General features: G+C 34.7%; 1 protein-coding gene across 1 annotated transcript in view; it reads right to left on the bottom strand.

The window, feature by feature from the left end:
- The window catches only part of LOC149794767 (mini-chromosome maintenance complex-binding protein-like), a 119,286-nt gene that overhangs the window by 77,187 nt on the left and 21,488 nt on the right, over positions 1 to 20,611 (bottom strand). The window contains exons 4-5 of the mRNA XM_089964403.1: positions 15,000 to 15,102; positions 6,416 to 6,643 (exon numbers count right to left, since the gene is read on the bottom strand). Of these exons, the coding sequence (XP_089820529.1) occupies positions 6,416 to 6,643; positions 15,000 to 15,102 (331 nt within the window). The remainder of the gene's footprint in view (positions 1 to 6,415; positions 6,644 to 14,999; positions 15,103 to 20,611) is intronic.

Here is a 20,611-nt window from a genome sequence, read left to right on the forward strand (position 1 = left end):
CCTTTCCATACAACTACTTTTTCTACGATGATAAAATAGTTTTTATATTTTTCCTTTACAAGAATGAACAAATAATTGAATACATGTGGAGAAATCCAAGCAGAATGCTGTACATTTCTTGGGAATTAAAATCTCTGAGCATAGCATCTAAGATTTGAAAATTTTCCACCTTATTATTAATTTCAACAACACATTGAGGTTTGATTAATTAGGAACAATTACCAAACTTATGACTTATGATACTGTAATTGGAGCAGTTAAATACAACGCACCGAGTGTCAGATGGCTTCGTTTGATGGGAACACACCTTTTCCAAGCTGAAACTAACACTATCTTCTGATGCTAATATTTTATAACAGTGTTTACAATAGCCACTGCTTTGATCATGCAGAACATCCGCTGAAGTTAAGTCTTTGCTAGGGAGAGGCCATTTAATTGTGGGAGGGGGCAAAGACATGTGTTTTGAAACGCGTTTCTTGCTCTTTCTTATATAAAAAAATATGTGCCATTCCTTTCCTTGCTTTCAATAATTCGCATCAGCTATACTATAACACCTCATATTTTAAAACAAGGCACAATTCCCTCCTTATAAAACAGGCTTTTGATAGAAGGTGTTCAGCCACCGGAATAAAAGCAAAAGTTGAATGAGAATGATAAGGAATAATTCTTATGATAAGGAAAAGCATAATGGAAAATTTCAGAAGAAATGGACAAAAGACAGGGAATGGCTGAATTATGATGAGGAAAGCAATGTTTTGTGGTGTAACTGGTATACGTAATTCACAAAAACAAACACACAGAAAACATCCAGTTTTGTTGAGGGTTGTTCGAACTTTAAAATTGAATCGGTAAATGTACATGAAAGTTGTATGACATTGTTTTGTGAACAGGACTAGTAAAGATTTGGCAGGACTAGTAAATTTCTCAGTGTTTCCCTTTACCCTCATCTGTGCTTCAGAGACCCCCAAATTTTTAATTTGACCCCCAGTTTTGATACCAAAGTTTGTTTTTTACTCAGTCTAACCCCCAGTTTTGACACCAAGGAGATTTCTGACTCTCAGTCTTGCACCCCAAGGGGATACACTGTTTCTCAATATACTAGTCCTTCTGGCTACAAAAAAATTTGTGTTAAATTCGAGCCCTGCAGTAGGTGCGACAAAACTCATTACAAGGCCATACTTGTAGGAACAAAGGCCCAGAGACCGCCTGTACAAGTAAATAAATTAAAGTTGGTGCCCAGTCACTACAAAAGCCTTGGATAGGAACTCACCAATATGTACCTGTTTGTAAAGGAATTACACCTATATAGGAGTTATATGAGCACTAGAGACTTGCATGTGTAAGTAAGCTGACTGGAGTCGCCTAGGCTCAATGTGCAAGTACTTAACTGTGTGACGATGACAAAGTGTGGCAACTTGTAAAGGCAGAACTTTGTCGTGATAGAAAGAGAGAAAAAGTTGGAAATATAGAGGAGTACACTTTCCTTATGGTGAAAAACTACTCTAACTTGTCATGGTATATCTTCCACGTAGCTTCTGGCTTTTGCGAGGTCTCTCATGATGAGTGTGTGCTTCTTGGCTTGAGTGAAAGTAATAACGGGGATATTCTTACACTGTGCAGTCTTATATGTAAGGGGAGATCACTCTGCCTGAGCACAAAATAGATTGGCAGACAACTTTTAGCTCCCTTTACCTAAAAGTATATTGGAGGGCTGGATTTGCAAAATAGTGGTAGTTCTCCTCAGATATTATGATTGGGTAACCTTGGCTAATCTGTTATGTACCTCTTTCCACTACTCGTGGTTCCCACACTTTTCTAAACATAAATTTTTGGGTCATTTCCAGGTTTTTTGCAGAATGAAATTAATTTTTTCAAGGTTCACATATGTCCATTACTGAATGGAATTATAGAACATGTTGGATTATAAAACATACATTTTCTAAATCTAAAGGTGTTTCTCTTTCAAGACTCTCCAAAACATGTATGTCAGAAGAGATGATCATGTACAAAACCACAAGATGTATCACACAAAACAAGTTTGACTATAATCCTATAAATAGGCATGTAAAGTCATTTCAACGTACAGAATAAGAATCCTAACTTTACTTTGCTGACCCGCATTATGTTGCTACGTGGAAACAACATAATGAGCATACATTAGTTTTGTTTCCTTTCAAACCTTTAATTCTAAAGAATTCTATAGCAATATATGTGCATATTAAACAAAGTAAACATTTCCTTATCACAGTATAAAAAAAACAATAAATGCAAAGTATTATAATCTTATCTTGTAATGAAAAAAGTTTAACTCTGAATTTATGTGTAAAATCCAAACAAGATTTTTCAAAGAACCTAAACTCCTTAACACATTAACCCCTAGCGATGACTTTACGGGGCAGGAGGTAGTAGCCTACTGCTGAGCTCTGTAGCGTCATGGTCATGCACGATACACTAAAGTGGATGGTATTATAGAAAGGTAGACAGAGGTAGCTCTACAATTATACCAAATAATCTGGAATATCTAGTTGCACTACAAAATACAGATAAAAAACCCTCATTTTTTGGACCCAACTTTTTTTTTTACGAAAAATTCGCCCGTGGTCGGAATCCCGGTATGAACTGCAAACAGACAGATGAGCCTTTGCAGAAAGTAGGATAAGATGGGCATTTGGAATAAAGAGTGGTCTCCATACAAAAATAATGGCTCCGTTTAGAAAAAAAAAACAACAAAAAAACCCAACAAATCCAACTTTTACCCTTCTGCTCATGCGCGAGTCAAATAGCCAATGAAAAACAATGTTTCTAATACAACTAGGCAGTATGTTATTGAAAGATGACTGGGGATTTGGTGTTTTCGAGTCTATTCAGAAATAGCTTTCAAAATGTGTTTCCTACTTGATTTTCAGGCAAAAATGGCAAAAACCTCCAGGGCTAATGTGTTAAGGCTATTTGGCAAAAAAATCCATCATTCAGAAACATTTACAAAAGAGTTGATTTAAATTTTGACAGAAGACCTTCAAAATGATATACTGAATTTTCTGAAGAAAAAAAAACAACCAGTCCCTAAAGCTGACTGATACAGGGGCTCTTATCGTTTCTTAATATATAATAAAAGGGATGACAATTTCCAATTTTTCTTGCATTCTGTTTAAGATCTAAAACCAATGCTTCAAGCTACATGTCACTGTCTAATAGTTTCACACCAAAGTTCAGCTCAGAGATTCAAAATTTTTCTAAGCAGGGTTTCCTCAGAATATTCCAACCCCATTTTTCACATCTGGACATTTAGGTTGGAGTGTGGTGGCAGAGAAATTACATATCCAAAATTTGGAATTCTTGGGGTGGAAAAATGCTGCCGGAGCACACAGAATATGCAACAATGAATCCTTCTGTTCATGTCTAAATCTGATCACTACACTGAAAGCAAACGCTAATCTGCAAGTTTGGAGGAAAACATTTTATTTGTACAAGTTTGTACTTGACTAAAGAAAGTGACTTCATAAGAGTACAAAGTGCCAAAACTAAATCCAAACTTTTATCTACAAAGGAATTGGTAAATAGTCTATTGCAATTATACATTATAAGACAAGGATAAACTGGTAACTTCGTGTCCATTGGGTTTTTTTGCAGTCTTTTTTCTTGTTCAGTCTTCATCTAAGCTTTCAGATTTATATTGTATATTTAAGGTGTTAAATAATTTCATGCATGGTCAATTGGTGTTTTGACAGAATACAGAATACCATGGCAAGCTGACCAAGGTTTGTGCAAGATTGGAACCCGCAACCAACTGAAGACTAGCATGCCTTGTGCTAACAACTATCAACAAGATTCCCTCAAAGGGGCTCAAAGAATTTCCAGAGATTCAGAATATGATCATTTCTTAATTTTAAACACTGAAACCATGTCCGATATTCTTCTGTGATGACAAGATTGTCAAATTAGCTGCTGTGGTGAATGTACTGAATATCAGCTTGGTACCATTTTCGTTTTAAGTCTTCTGGTGACCCCACCCCCATGAAAATGACCATCCATTCAGGGGATATACATTTTATAAGACAATGGTCATGGCAGTTATAATGGATGTATGACTGGTCATATTTTTATTCTGGACAAACTAGGTTTGGTGAAAACCGCATGTCAATGTGACATTCTGTTCAGATGGAGTACTGATCAGAAGACTTTTAAGATGCCTGATATGTCTTTTAGTGAAAACTTTATGTTGATATGACCATCCATTCTGGGGGAGTAATGAAAACAAGATTTTCAAGATGGTCACTGTGGCAGATGTTTTGGATGTCCAAGCAAAACCATTTTCCTTCAGTGCCAACTAGATCAAGGGGATGAATATGTGTGTAAAGTTTCATGGCAATCATCCAAAGAGTTCTGGAGGAGTAGTTATAACAAACTTGTCTTACGTATATTCAATTTGCACTGTTTGTTCTTTAAGTTTTTTTTTAAAAAGTTCATTATATGCTTTGTTGTTGTTGTTGTTCTAGGGTTTAATGCCATTTTTCAGCACAAGATAGGCCATATATGGCGGCCAGTATAACTGGTGGAGGAAGAACCCTGGAAAACCCAGGAAAGAACCACCGACCCACGAGATCATTATATGCTATTTCAATGTAACAATGTATGGTTTGCTTAACCTTGTCCAAAATATGTTCATTTTCCACTTGACCTGAATTACTGATTTTTATTTTGTTCTGTAAACAACTATTACATAGCTCAAGTATTCTCTGTGTATCAGTTAAATATTAGGATCATTATTAATAAAATATTTATGTGGGTCTGGGTGACTGGAATTCCCCTACAAATATACCTGGCGTACCTGCATAGCTGCCAACCCACCAGGCTCGCAATTAGTGAAAATAAGGATAAAAATGAGTGAATTTTGACATGAATTCGTGAAGCGATCTCCGAGTCTGGGAATATTTGTCGGAACAAATGTTTGGCATGGTCTCCAGATGATAAAGGTAGATTGTGTTCAACAATAAAACTCACAAACAATACTTCAGCATTGGTAGCTTGCAGGTCTTCCATCAAGAGCTGAAATCTGCTGCGAGTTCTTAATCTTCCCAACCTCTATGTGCTTTCTGCTACCAATGTTCATGATGTATATCGGTGTTTGATGGATGAAGGCACGGACAATTTTTCGTATATTCCAAACTAAACTTCACTTTTTGTGCAATACATTTCTTTTTCCTCGCTGGTGAAGACATTTTCAAGATTCAGTGCCGAATAGTAATTCAAATTAGTGTTTGCGGCTCATGCGCAGAGTGAAATTCTGGTTAGGCCCCAGTTTCTCTCAAAAGCATTTGTAAAACTAATCTTATATATATAGATTAAAACACGCTAAAATGCTTGCTACCGGGGCAAATGTACCAATCAGCTATAGTTCCACTAATATCCTGACCAGCAGTACCGGACCGTTTTAGCAACTGCCGATATCACGACTAGCATTTAATGGGATATCTGTTATTTTATTAAAGATTTAAAATAATTGAGAATTGGGGAATTTGTGATTTTTTTTTTGCATGTGGTGTGAATCTGTGAATCGCTGAAAAAGTCGTGAAATTCACACCAAAATCGTGAGGGTTGGCAGCTATGTACCCGACATAATCCATATTCTATATTATAATTTTAGTAACATACCTTCTAATTATAATAAGATTTTTTTCTTTTAAACATTTGGAACCTTCCAGATTGAAATTTTCCATTGGGTAACAGACTTTATTAGAAAACGCAAATTGTGACCTGGAGTAAAGTAGAGGACTATATAATCTTGTTACTGGAAAAATTATTTGCTTTAAGATCTTAGCAAAATAATTTGAGCATAGAAATTCATTTGGCTGGAATTTTATTGATTCAAATTATTTAATTCAAGTGATTCTGCTCTAGAAATACAGTGTTCTTCAAAAATAATAACATTCTTAGATATGGAGACTTGAATTTATACTGAAATCTGAAATAAGAATTTAATTCTGGAATTATATTATTGTGATCCAAAATAATCTGTTAGTATGTCAATACGACATGGGCCACCACAGGCACATCAACACCTTCAGCATTATATTTACTTTGGACTTCCATTAAAGTTTACTCAGAACTTTAATTATTAGGCCTTGTGTCTGTAATTCTAGGATTAATTGGGATTTAATTCACAATATGAGAAGTTCTTTTTTTAAAAAAAATACCATTTCACTATGTATTCTATGGAAATAAAAACATTTGTTGAGTCTTACAAAGTTTATTGCTTCTCACTCTTTTCTGTTACTTAAGACCAAGGAATCCTAATACTTGAACTAACAGATGGAAGGACAACATATGATGGACAGGTGATGGCCAAAGACCATTCCATAAGCTCTTGTGTCTATGACAAGTAGTGCTAACATACAAATTTGTTTTAACCATATACCTTGTGTTGTGCTTCTCAGCCCAGTAATGGAAAAGTTCCTTTCAGCATCCAAACTAGATGAATCATCACCCTGAGCAGTAACAAGCTGGGCTGATGCTGAATCTCTAAGTTCAGCATCTGATGACCACGATCTTTCCAAGTCCCCTTCTTCCTCTAAGGGGCGCTTGCATCGCTGCGGAATTGTTGATGATGAGGGGTACACTTTGGTGAAGTTCATGTCTGAGTAAGTGTATGCAAAGTTAAGGAAGCAAAACATATCAAGTGATGGCTTTCCATCACTTAGGACCAACTACAATGGCTAATTATGCTAACAAGAACACATCTTTGTTGGTAAATACCTATGCCTCCATTGAAAAGCAAAAGGTCAAAGTCCAAAAGGTTGAAGAACTTCTAAAAATTTTAAAATCTTACATCTACACTAGCATACACCAACATGTCTACTTTTATTAATTATGCAAACATGTTTATTTATTATTATTTATACAAACATGTCTCTTAACTTTTATTATTTATACAAACATGTCTATTAACTTTTATTATTTATACAAACAGGTCTATTAACTTTTATTATTTATATAAACATGTCTATTAACTTTTATTATTTATATGTTAACACATCTACAAAATTGTATTCATCTAGCTCAAAGTTATTACTTAATCATGCTGAAAATATCATGTTGTCCAAGTGTCAACATGTAACAAGTTTTGACAAATTATAAAAATTAAAAACTTGATGTAATGGCCTATCAATTTGATTAGATCTACATACAAATGTCTGCACAAACTGCATTTGCCTGTCTCAGGTGGTTTTTTGCTGAGATGTGATAACAAGAATTCATGAAACAAAGTTCATATTTATAAAGTTCTTTGAATTTGTATAAACAAACCAAACGCTTCCTTATGTGTTACTGCAAAGGCTTCTAAATATAATTAGGTCATTTGCAAAATAATCAATTCCAAGGTCAAGAGGGTGAGCAAGGTGGTTGTCTTGGCTTCATAATGATTAATCCATAATATAAGGGTGAGCAAATGCAAAAAAAACAACGTTAACCTAAACCTTGTAAATAATAATAATAATAATAATAATAATAATAATAATGATAATAATAATAATAATAATAATAATGATAATAATAATAATAATAATAATACATGTAATAATAATCTTGTATAGCAAGACTGAGGTTTGGAAAATACAAATGAAAAAGCTTCAACAAAACCAAAGTTTCTATGTCTTTGGCCTTGTCTGAAATTATATAAGGCTGCAGAAGCATGTTTGTAAATAATAATAATAATAATCATAATAATAATAATAAAAATGATAATACTTGTAATAATAATAATAAATAATGCAATTTTATTTAGGGGTAGCTCGTTTAGTTACAGAACTAATTTACCTTCGGGCCTTCCAACTTTTATGTACAATATATTCAGTATATACATGATGTGATAAATTTGGCTTGACACTAAAGAACGAAGAGATTCTATAAACCATAGTTTCAAGCTTGCAACATATGCACAAGAATCTGAGAACATATACACATACATAAAATATTATCCTGTATTGAAAAAAATCAACTGAGAAAAAGACGCAAAAGTAGAGAAAAACGGGAGGCATTTATATTACTAGACCTGTTCAACTGTCTTAAGATTTCAGCCATTTGAGGCATTGACTATGAGAAGAACTACTAGTAAAGATGCCAACGGGTACCCAGGTACTCACTAGTTCATGCTATTAAAGATGCCAACGGGTACCCAGGTACTCACTAGTTCATGCTATTAGAGATGCCAACGGGTACCCAGGTACTCACTAGTTCATGCTATTAGAGATGCCAATGGGTACCCAGGTACTCACTAGTTCATGCTATTAAAGATGCCAACGGGTACCCAGGTACTCACTAGTTCATGCTATTAAAGATGCCAACGGGTACCCAGGTACTCACTAGTTCACGATAACCAAGGTAATAAAATTGGCAACTTGGTACACCCCCCCCCAAAAAAAGCAAGAAAAAAAACAAAACAGTAAAAACCTACGTTTCCAAGTTCAGATCGAGACACAGAATAAAGATTACAGTTCAAAGCTCATGTCGTGTGCACATTTATTCTCACAAAGGCTCGTACTGTTGCTTACAAATAACTTGTCACACATGTACAATATTATATGAGGGAGGACACCTTTCTCCTTTCTCATGCAACCTTTTTCAGAATAAATGCTGATATTTCAAGCTAGATGTCACATAGCACAATAAATTTGGTACTGATTCTTAGCTCAGGCATTAAACTTTGTATGCTTGTCCCTGGTGAGGAAAAAGTATTCCAAGTAGAAAAAAAAGAGTAATCCACATATAACATAATAAAATTCAATGAGCATCTGTACAAAATGATTTATTTACCCCTCTGGTCTTTTAACATCAATTACCACTTCAAATTTTCATATACAGCACTTTGAGCTTTAAAAAGCAACAGCCTCTAATATTGCATTTCAAAACTCTTTGTACCAGCTTAGATTCTGAATGTTTTGCACATCAGTAGAGATCAAAGTGCTGGGTTATACAGCCTGGATCTAAATTCAGTTTCATTTTTATTAACAATACTGAACAATCTTTCAGAGTCAGCATTAGAATGGTAAAGAACCAATATTACTTTCATACCCTGTCAAAGAAAAGGAAATAGCGAAACAATCCTGACTACCTGTCAACTTATATTTTTATAAAGTGTATTTGCACACATCATTAATGTTTGAGATAACGTATAATCTCCTTTTATTGTTAACATTCCCTTCATGTTGGAAAGTTGTACCTCTGTTTCCAATGCAAATAATAGTAAATGTAGTGTAAGTTTTTGATAAATGACCCTGGCACAAAAGAAACGTAATTTGATACAATATGTAAATCATATAACAATTTGTTTAAATATTTATCTGGGTAAAGATTTTTGAAGCCCATTGTGCACCTGATAGGATTGTAAACTGTTATCACTTACCTTCTATTTTGAGAGAGAAATAGGTAATTGTATCCATTTTTCTAAAGGATTAAGGTAATACTCATGTAAGTTCCTAAGTTTTAGTCACCAGTATGTTGAAACTGTTCATCATCAATGTTGAATCTTTTTATAATTTATTGTGAAATAATTGCTATTTTTGTCGTTTGAAATTGGGCACCACTTTTACTAATGTATTTGGCGCTCGGCTTTCCACTAGAAGGCGCTCAGGTTAATCTTTCTGAATTCTTCCATATTTAGTCATATTTGTGAAAACTTTGTCATGAATTTCTCAAATGTGTTCCCAAAACCTATAAATAAGGTTGAGATCCACCGTTTTGGCTCTAGTGGACCCCAGTAAAGGTCTCAAGACCAAGCAAACAGAATAAAAGTCTCTAGTTATCTCAACTGATAATTTCAAGCATTTATAGCAAGGTAGACTAGTTACTACTGACACGTTAAATGTATTGCTCATAATCACTATTTTAATGTTTCTTTGAAATTGTTTCAATGTTTATTTCCTCAGGGATTTAGTTGATGACACTGTCACTGTATCGTCATCAACACAGCCGTATGCTATCCATTGTAAATTTAGTATTCCGAATGGCATTATCGAATTTCCTACTCAATTTCATGTATCATTTTGAAATCACAAATTTCCATCCATTTTGTAGTGGTTGTGTCATTTAGATGTCAAAATAATATATCTGACACACTTTGTTGTTACAAAACGACACACCAGTGTTGCATTTAACTCAAGTGTCACACTATTGACATCCGGTTCCAGACTGTGTCGCTCAAAACGACAATCTGTGTTGCAGCCACCCCACGCTACACACTATCGACATCCGGTTCCAGACTGTGTTGCTCAAAACGACAGACTGTGTCTCATCCAACAAACACAACACACTATTAATAGCCAGTTCCAGACTGTGTCTCTACCATATCCACCATTGGACTATAAAACACAAATCCGGGTCTGGTTCCGAACTTTGATTGGATGAACACAGTCACTTCGGTACGTCATATGAACAAATTCTGGAACTATTAACCATTTTTCTGTGCAAGATTAGTTTGGAAATTGGGATTATCTGAGTTAGGGATTATGTTAATTAGGACAAATGGAACATTTATGCTGATTTTCACATGCAGTTTAACACTGAAACTATTGTTGTCATTTCAACATACTTTATCAAACATCTGTTCTGAAAATTGGCAAATATTATATTTCACCATTTTGAGCACTTAATTTTGTGAGAGAACACATACAAGCCTGAAGTCATATAATAAACTGTGTTGACTATTTATATTTGTTTTGTTTTGTGCTTTGTCATCTAAATAAGAACTTTGGTGGTGAACACACCATTTCTTGACACTACAATACACTGGTGAGATCTAGTAACCGAAAAAGGCATGAGCTGTCCATCTATTCCATTTTATTTGACCTTGACACGTTACAATATATATCTTCAAGTTATTGGATCTTTTGGCTGGGAAATAAGAAGCCACTGCACATCAACTCTGTCCGCATGGACAGCATAGTCAGGTAGAATGCTAACTTGATACTTCAGGAGTTTTCTAATATATCTGCAGCCTTCCCACGGCAGGATGCATCATATGACAGGGAAAACCTGATATGAACACTGATGAAGACATTTTTCAAAATATAAAATGCAACTCTTTTATGAATTCCAGTCATCACTGATGCATTATCAGCTGAAAACCCCATACAGTTCTGCCAACTTATGTTTACTCAACGTATTATTAAGCAAATAAAAAAAGTTTTCTTCAGTGGAATCTACTGTTAATTCTGGTAATGAAAGAAGAGCACTCTGACTTTGCCCTTTTTTGTTGTCAAAGTCACTTACACAGACTGGCTACAACTTTCTGTCATCATAATCACTGCTCTGGTCTGTTGCAATACTAAATGTCCCAATTTTCATGGCTTCTGCAGTTTTAAGTGAATTATCTTCTGCTAAATGCCTAACAATGTTAGATGATTTTGTTTTTGCACATGCATATTTTCTGCAATTTTGGAATCAGGAAACATCCGTTTGAACAAAGGATCAATGCAGAACTCGGTAAATAACGCCTCTGCATTTACAAAATTAGTGTCCATAATTCTGTTCTGCTATAAAAAAGAAGTTATCTTAGTATTGGAGTTAGTAAAATGAGCTAATTCAAGGTTTCTTTGTTTTACCACCATGACCAATATTTAAATCGTTTCCACACAGTCTGCAATGTGTGTGAAGCTGCCCTAGAAAGGAATTCTGTACTGTGTAATTCATGTATTCATCTTTGAATCCATTTTTTGTCTTTTTCTAATCCATCTTATTTGAAAAACATTTTTGCTCTAACACACACATTGACTTGAACAAATCTGATGACTTTTAGTGCCAAATACATACAGGCTAGTTCTGTACCAGATATGAATTTGAACAAAGAATCTGTGAGCTAAGATTAAAAATTAGAAAACCAGTCTGTTCTTTTATAACTAAGCCATAGAGCTGCTATAAATAGAAACCGAGGTCAAAAGTTTTAAAGTAGAAACCAGCATGTTTCTTGAAAATAGGGCAGCTGCTATAAAGAGAACATAATACTGTTAGGAAAACGTGTAATCCAAATACATTTACGCATAAGGCGTAATTAAGTAACAAAAAAGATAATGATTGGCATGTATGTTACTATCATATGTCTAAGGCATGCTAGACCATTTTCCCCATGCTACAGTATCGCTCAACATTGCCAATAATCACGCCTGCTTTATATGTAAATGCAACTCTCTGAACAGTATACTGCCTTCTCACTGGCCAAAGGAAAATATTTTGCCCCTTTTTTATATTTTTTTTATTATTACAGTTGAACCCGGTTATGTCGCCGGCCTAGGGGTTTGCCAAAAAGCGTCGAGATAACCGATGATCGAGATAAACGAAAACCAATATGGCGGCAATATATTAACATGTGCTTAAAATTTCTTTATGTACATGATGTGCGTTAATAAATGAGAATGTACATGCACATGTTTTTGGAGGTTTTTTTACACAACAGTGTTGCCGCGATTTGTTTGATGAAGCGATCGGCATGCTATAAAAATGTACATACATGTTTGCTAACAACAAAAGGCATATGTGCACCAACTAACAGCAGAGACTTACCAGTATACAATACAAACCACCGTCGATTCTCGATACAAACCTTTATTATATTCTCCAACATTGCAAACACAAAGATCGCTCACAAAATCACAAAAAACGTGCGGGGTGTAGTTCATTTTTACAAAAAGCTAACCAGTGTCAAAATTAAATTCGCGAGTCATTTCACTCTGACACAGCTCTGAAAAGTATCGTACACGCGGTTACTATCAAAAGACAAGACCGTGTTCTTGCAAAATAGGATCTCCATTCCCACGAAAGAAACTTACACGAGTCAACACCTGGCAATATTGGACCGTATATATTACTGTAGCATAAGTTAACACCCAATATAGGGATTCTTTCACTCCTGTATTTTGAGAAATAAACAATTATTTTTAATTATGCAAAACTTGTTTATTTGTTGTTTGCTATTTCTTCTTGCGGAGTTCATGTCTCTGTAACCGTAACTTTTATCTGTTCTATTCGCGTCTTCAGAAGTCAGCCAGTTGTAGGTATAGTACGGTAGCATGATTGACTGTCACAGCATACAGTACTCGGCCCAGATGTCAGCATAAGCAGATTATGATGTAACAATGCACTGCTAAGATGGGGTTGTCGATACAAACAAAGCGATTGGTCATGGGGATCGAGATAACCGACGTTAAGTGGCAAATTTGGCCTTCTTTTGTGCTCGAGATATTAGGGTTCGGCGACATAAAAGAATCGACATAACCGATGAGAAAATGCTAAGACAAAGAGAGAATTTGGCGGTTCCACTTCAAAAACGTCGACTTAATAGGGTTGGCGAGTTAACCAAGGTCGAGATAAGTGGGTTCGACTGTATATAGTATTTATATTGACTGATCGTTAAATTGTAAACAATACAAGCCCAGCGCTCATCTTTCTTCCTCCATTTAATTTAGTATCATATGAAATGGTTCCCAGAAAATGAACATATTTTTTTAAATGTGAAACTATGTGTAACAGAGTCATTCTATTTTGATGCCCACATACGTAGCAGACCAGTCGAAATTGAAAATAAATGGTACCAGAAAAAGATAATAAAAGGACTTTAACGTTGTGATTGATGGACGTTTTATGACTAAAAGATGTTAGCGGATATTGTTAAGCTTGAAAACATGTTGCATCCAGAAAAGGACAAATCAACTGCACTTTAAAAATTTTGAAATAAGAATTTGACAATGGTGTAATACAGCTGTCATCATTTGTGGAACTTACAACTATTTGCGAAAAGTTTTACTGTAAACAAATTGGACTATTTAAAGTGAGTGTTATGCATAAATAATTTCTAAATTTCTATTGTGCCTATGTTCTTGTACTAACTACTAAACCACATGGATATAGCCAATTTGTGACAAGAATTTTAACTGCAGATCTAAGTAAGTAGCATAAATAAATATTCATTTTTCATAAAGTTTTCTGTAATTATGGCAAGTAATACCAAGACTGCTCTTTTTATGCTCTGATTACACTTTTTTGTCACTTGTATTAGTAATAATTACACTTATATCTCTCAGGGTTGGCATGTATCAACCTAAAACAAAGCAGTTCAGGTTCACAGTTAATACAATTTCCCTTTGATCAGATATCCAGATAACCGACTGTTAGGATGGATGGGTACCAGTAGAAATTTCCTAAAAGTATGACATCTCTAACTACTAGGAACCAGTATAATGAAATAAAAAAAAATAAAAAATCCTTCTTTGGAATTGGTATAATTAATTTTTACTTCAAAACGACCTAAAATCTGGAGCACCATCAGCGTCTGTTTGGTGAAAGATATTGTTTGGATAGACAGGAATAGGTTTTATGGATACATAAATTTGGCCTTTTAAAGAAATAATCTTTCATTAATTGTTAAACTTTTTATTAAATACTCATTGCATCCTCGAAATTGTCTAAATACTGATTTATAATAAATTGGCACGCCCTCTTTTGGCGTCTTAAATGCTTTGTTATCTTTGAATTAGAGGTACTACCACAAATTACATAACAAAAGTCCAGATATGACTTTTACTAATGATGATGAACTACTGAAAAGGAATGCATATTTAGTTTTTCCAGAGTAGCCAAAGATAAGAATTGACCATTTTTGAAACATGTTTATCGTGAATAGACAAACTTGTAAAATAAATCAAAGCAAATCTGTGATGACAAAGCCATTTAACCCCAAGAAAACAGAGGCATGCAAAGATATCTTGGCATCATAATAATACATGCCATGTACAATAAGAAGCTACCATGGGGCAAAGAAAATATATGTTAATTCGAACCTTGAACCAAAACCTTAACAAAAATGCTACCACTGCCAAGGCTGACAGAAACATGTTTATATCTCACTCATGTGACAAAAAGTGATTAAGTTCCACAATGAGTAACGTAAATAGCAAAAATAGCATCTGATTACTCTGAAGTAGGTCACAATGACTACAGACACTTTTAAAAGAATATAGTTTTGACCCACTCTGTTTCCCCTGGTATTGGAATGCAGTACAGAGTCTGTCTGTCCATTGTTACGTTTCTGGTTGATTCCAAGTTTATCGTCTGGTGAGACTGTAAGGAGAACAATACAGATAATTTGTAATGAAATAATCTATATCAGAGCAAGGAATGAATATTCATAAACTCATCATCCATTACACTTTGAATATTCATAAACTTATCATCCATTACACTTTGAATATTCATAAACTTATCATCCATTACAATTTGAATATTCATAAACTTATCATCCATTACAATTTGAATATTCATAAACTTATCATCCATTACACTTTGAATATTCATAAACTTATCATCCATTACACTTTGAATATTCTTAAACTTATCATCCATTACACTTTAAATATTCATAAACTTATCATCCATTACACTTTGAATATTCTTAAACTTATCATTCATTACACATGGTTCCCCCACTTTTCTAAATACAAAATTTCCAAGTCTTTTCCAGGATGTAATTGATTTTTTTCAAGGTTAACATATGACCATTACTGAATGGAATTAAAGAACATTTTGCATCATAAAACAAGCATTTTCCAAATCTGAAGATGTTTCTCTTTCAAGACTCCAAAACATATACATCAGAAAAGATGATCATGTACAAAACCACAAATGAGTCACACAAAACAAATCTGACTATATTCCTGTAAGTTGGCATGTAAAGCCATTTCAATGTACAGAATACAAATTCCAACTTTGCTTTGCTGACCTGCATTATGTTGTTACATGGAAACAACATAAAGAGCATAAATTATTTTGTTTCCTTTCAAACCTTTAATTCCAAAGAATTCTAGAGCAATATATGTGCATGCTATACAAAGTAAACATTCCCTATAACAGTAAGAAAAAAACCCCAACAATTAATGCAAAGTATTAGAATCTTATCTTGTAACGAAAAAAGTTTAACCCTGAATTTATGTGTGCCAATAAAATCTCAAACAAGATTTTTCAACCAACATAAACTCCTTAGGACTATTTGGTTAAAAATTCCATCATTTAAAGACCTTCAAAATGATATATTATTGTACAAACAAGGACTGAGTTTTCTGTAAAATCAACTGGTCTTCTTGTAGTTCAATAAACCAGTCCCCAAACCTGTATTGATACATGGGGTCTTATCATTTCTTAATATATAATCAAAGGAAAACAATTTCGCATTTCTCCTACGTTCTGTTTAAGATCTGAAACCAATGCTTCAAGCTATGTGTCACTGTGTAATAGTTTTGCACCAAAGTTCAGCTCAGAGATTCAAAATTTTTCTAGCCAGGGTTTCCTCCAAATATTCCAACCTCATTTTTCACATTTGGACATTTAGGATGGAGTGTGGGTTCAGAGCAATTACATATAAAAAATATGGAATCTGCCGCTGCCATAAGATAGCTTACAAGCGGGCCTAGCAAATTTAAACTATGTTGTATCAACTTATCCATGCATGAAATCAATAGGAAAATTATTTTTTTTCTCAAGAATGGCAAGTATTATGATCATTATTTCTTTAATCCGCTGACAGACTAGACGAAACTTGGCATAGATGAAACCTGACCCAGTACACGGCATTTGCGTTAATAGTCATATGACTTCACAAATCTCAAACAACGGCACCAGAAGTCAAATAGTCATGTGATATCAACAGCAACTTCTTTTTTAATGTTGTTGTACAAAATTTCAAAGTGGCTATGCTTTAATGGCATCATGTTGGCCTCTTGCAATGCTAGAATGGTTTTCATACCTTCTATGTAAAAATACAGATATCGATCTGTCTGTGAAACAAAAAGTCTACTAGATGAATCGAATCCACTGAGCGTCTGGATTGTCTCAACAAATATATTTATGGCAAGCACCCAAAGGATCCATACTGCAACCTCCTAATATTCTGGTTAGAACTCAATAAATTTAACTCACGATCAGTTCAGTTACGACTCAATTACATAATCGCTTCGGCATCAAGGTGTGGAGGAAAATTCCAGAGTTTTCCCAGACTTTCGTCAATATTTGAAAAATTCAAGGACTTTTCACGGTTGGGAATTTTTTCCTTCATTTCTCCTAATTTTTTCCCAATTTCTCGGTAGCATGGGAACCCTGATTACACTTTAACAATGCTTATTTAATTTCTGTTTATTCAATAACAGTTGTCAATTAAAACTGAATTGTATTCTCCACAAATGGTTCACTGAATATTTTTATTGGCAATGGTTTGCAATGGATTACCACAATAAAAGTATTATGTTAAACCTAAATAAGAATTAAATTACATTTTACATTCATACATCAATAAAGACATTTAAAAAAATTCATGAACATGTTAAAGAAATTAAGGGCTATACCATCTTTTCCTATAAATCACATAATTAAAATGCCAATACTGTGTTCCAAGTATGCAGGGACTTTTCTACCATTTTCAAAACAGATGAGGTTCCACAGAATTGAGAACTTTTACATGTAAAAAGATAAGATGTTTGATCCCCCCCCCCCCTTTTAATTTACAAGCATTGCATATAAAAATTCTAACAAATTTCAAAATTTCAATAGCTTAGGTCACTTTGACACTTAGATCCTCTGCTACACTCATGTTATTAATTTCTCTCAAATAGTATCGACAAAGATGCAGGCACAACAGGGTATAGTTGACTGGAGATTATGGACTACATGGTTTTAAAGACTTTGACCATTGGTCAAGGTATGCAGTCTTACCTAATCTTAGTGTGTAAAAACTATTTTCTTATTCAACTTAAAATGACAATGACCTCAAACCATTTAACTACATATTTTATTGTTTTTTTTATCACAATAAATGCAAGCCTTCCAAGTTTGATCGAAGAACTTTTCTTAGGAACTGAAGTTACACTTCAACCTTAAGTGCAAGCCCTCTACAAATTCTGGTCAAAGGTACAGAGTCAATAACTGAAAGATTCGTACAGAAACCATATTACTTATTTCAAAATCACCATTTGATCTCCAAATTAATAGATTCTTTCTTCCCCCAAGCGCAAGCCACCTGAAAAGTTTGGTTCAGGTCTGTGATGTAGCACTAAAATTACAGTGCAGACATCAATCACAGTGACCATTTGATCCCAATATAGACAGGGCTCTTCCTTACACCTAGTGTGAAATATACAATATAGACAGGGCTCTTCCTTACACCTAGTGTGAAATATACAATATAGACAGGGCTCTTCCTTACACCTAGTGTGAAATATACAATATAGACAGGGCTCTTCCTTACACCTAGTGTGAAATATACAATATAGACAGGGCTCTTCCTTACACCTAGTGTGAAATATACAATGTAGAGCTCTTCCTTACACCTAGTGTGAAATATACAACATAGACTAGACGGGCTCTTCCGTACACCTAGTGTGAAATATACAATATAGACAGGGCTCTTCCATACACCTAGTGTGAAATATACAACGTAGAGCTCTTCCTTACACCTAGTGTGAAATATACAACATAGACTAGACGGGCTCTTCCATACACCTAGTGTGAAATATACAATATAGACAGGGCTCTTCCTTACATCTAGTGTGAAATATACAAGATAGACAGGCTCTTCTGTACACCTAGTGTGAAATATACAATATAGACAGGGCTCTTCCTTACACCTAGTGTGAAATATACAATACAGACAGGGCTCTTCCTTACACCTAGTGTGAAATATACAATACAGACAGGGCTCTTCCTTACACCTAGTGTGAAATATACAATACAGATAGAGCTCTTCCTTACACCTAGTGTGAAATATCCAATATCGACAGGACTCTTCCTTACACCTAGTGTGAAATATACAATATAGACAGGGCTCTTCCTTACACCTAGTGTGAAATATACAAGATAGACAGGCTCTTCCGTACACCTAGTGTGAAATATACAATATAGACAGGGCTCTTCCTTACACCTAGTGTGAAATATACAATACAGACAGGGCTCTTCCTTACACCTAGTGTGAAATATACAATACAGACAAAGCTTTTCCTTACACATAGTGTGAAATATCCAATATCGACAGGACTCTTCCTTACACCTAGTGTGAAATATCCAATACAGACAGGGCTCTTCCTTACACCTAGTGTGAAATATACAATACAGACAGGGCTCTTCCTTACACCGAGTGTGAAAGCCAGATGCAAAGTTTGGTCCAGGTACACGATGTATAATGTGACTATGCAGAAACCATTTGCATCAATTCTGTCCCAATGATCTTAACCACTGACCTCTTGACCCTAAAACTGATAGGCTTCTTTCTTAACCCAAGCACAATCCATCCAAAATGTTTGGTAACTATCAACAGTGGGGAATGGAAGCTGTTGTGAAGAAACCATTTTTTTCTTTTAGTCAGTGACACTGGCTGCTGACCCTGTAATTAATGGGGTTCCTCCTTATCCCAAGTGCAAGCAATCTACAAAATGGCCATGATTTTCTGTGGCATATATCATAAAGTTCCCTAACCAAGTTCACATAAACACTTCTGTTTCACAGGATGGAAGTTGATACATTTGACAAACATCTGCTCCACTGTTGGTGTATAAAGCCTGGTTGTGGTTTACCCTTTAAAGTGCACTTGTAAAGGACAAGTTTGTCCTATACACAAGCTGGAAAATACACTTTATATCTTTTCTTACATTGGATGTCATTTTTCCACGATGATGTTGTAAGTAAACATGCCTGTTTGTGGAGTTTTCATTCTACATATTTTGCACATAGAAGATGTCAACTGCTATAATATTAAGTCAATATACTGCATTGATAAATGAACGACTGTAGCTTATAACCTAATGAACTAGGTAAATTTTGGTCACTGAACTGGTTGATGCATATTCAAAGACATGATACATGATCTGATGATCAAGACTTGTTCTATAAATGTACTTTAATGTTGTAATGTATTACAGAATACTCCATCTAAATTTTAAAAATTCAAAAAAAGAAGTGAAAAACCAAGTTCCATAGTATTTCCTAATATATTATTTCCATGGACATGCATATACAAGTCAACCTTCACATTTTTTCTCTAGAACACAAAAGGAAAAACTGGTACTTCTAACAACATATTTTGATCTGTGTACAAATGCTGGGCCATATAAAAAGCAAATCTTTGGAGCACCAAGGTCCAGATTCCATATTTCATGAAACAATCATTCTTGTGTGTAAAGTGACAATGTATATCATGTGTAAAATGCAGAATCAAGTGTCTCATGTTATCTGTCCAAAATAAAATGACTCGCTGTGGTCTAAGAGGTGTTGAATAGGCTGATGTGATATCTTTCATGTTGAAAGAGGTGACTGATGGAAGCAAAAGTCACAGTAATTCAGTTATTTACATATTGGATTTGCTACCAACGGGTGACAAGGATTTCAATATGTTCATTGTGGCCAACTTGCAGGTTTAAATCGTACCATCAGATCACTTTGAATCTTCCGCTACAATGTTGTGCCAATTGGGCAAGGTACTTTACTCTGATGGCCTCGGCACTAAACAATTTACTTGTGTTGCTAGGCACAAAAAACAACAAACCTAATTTGTTTGTTTCACCCGTGTTCATTTTTCTGTGTCAGTATAAGC

Source organism: Sinohyriopsis cumingii, chromosome 7 (genome assembly GCF_028554795.1).
Source record: "Sinohyriopsis cumingii isolate HCF-2022 chromosome 7, ASM2855479v2, whole genome shotgun sequence".
NCBI lineage: Eukaryota > Metazoa > Mollusca > Bivalvia > Unionida > Unionidae > Sinohyriopsis > Sinohyriopsis cumingii.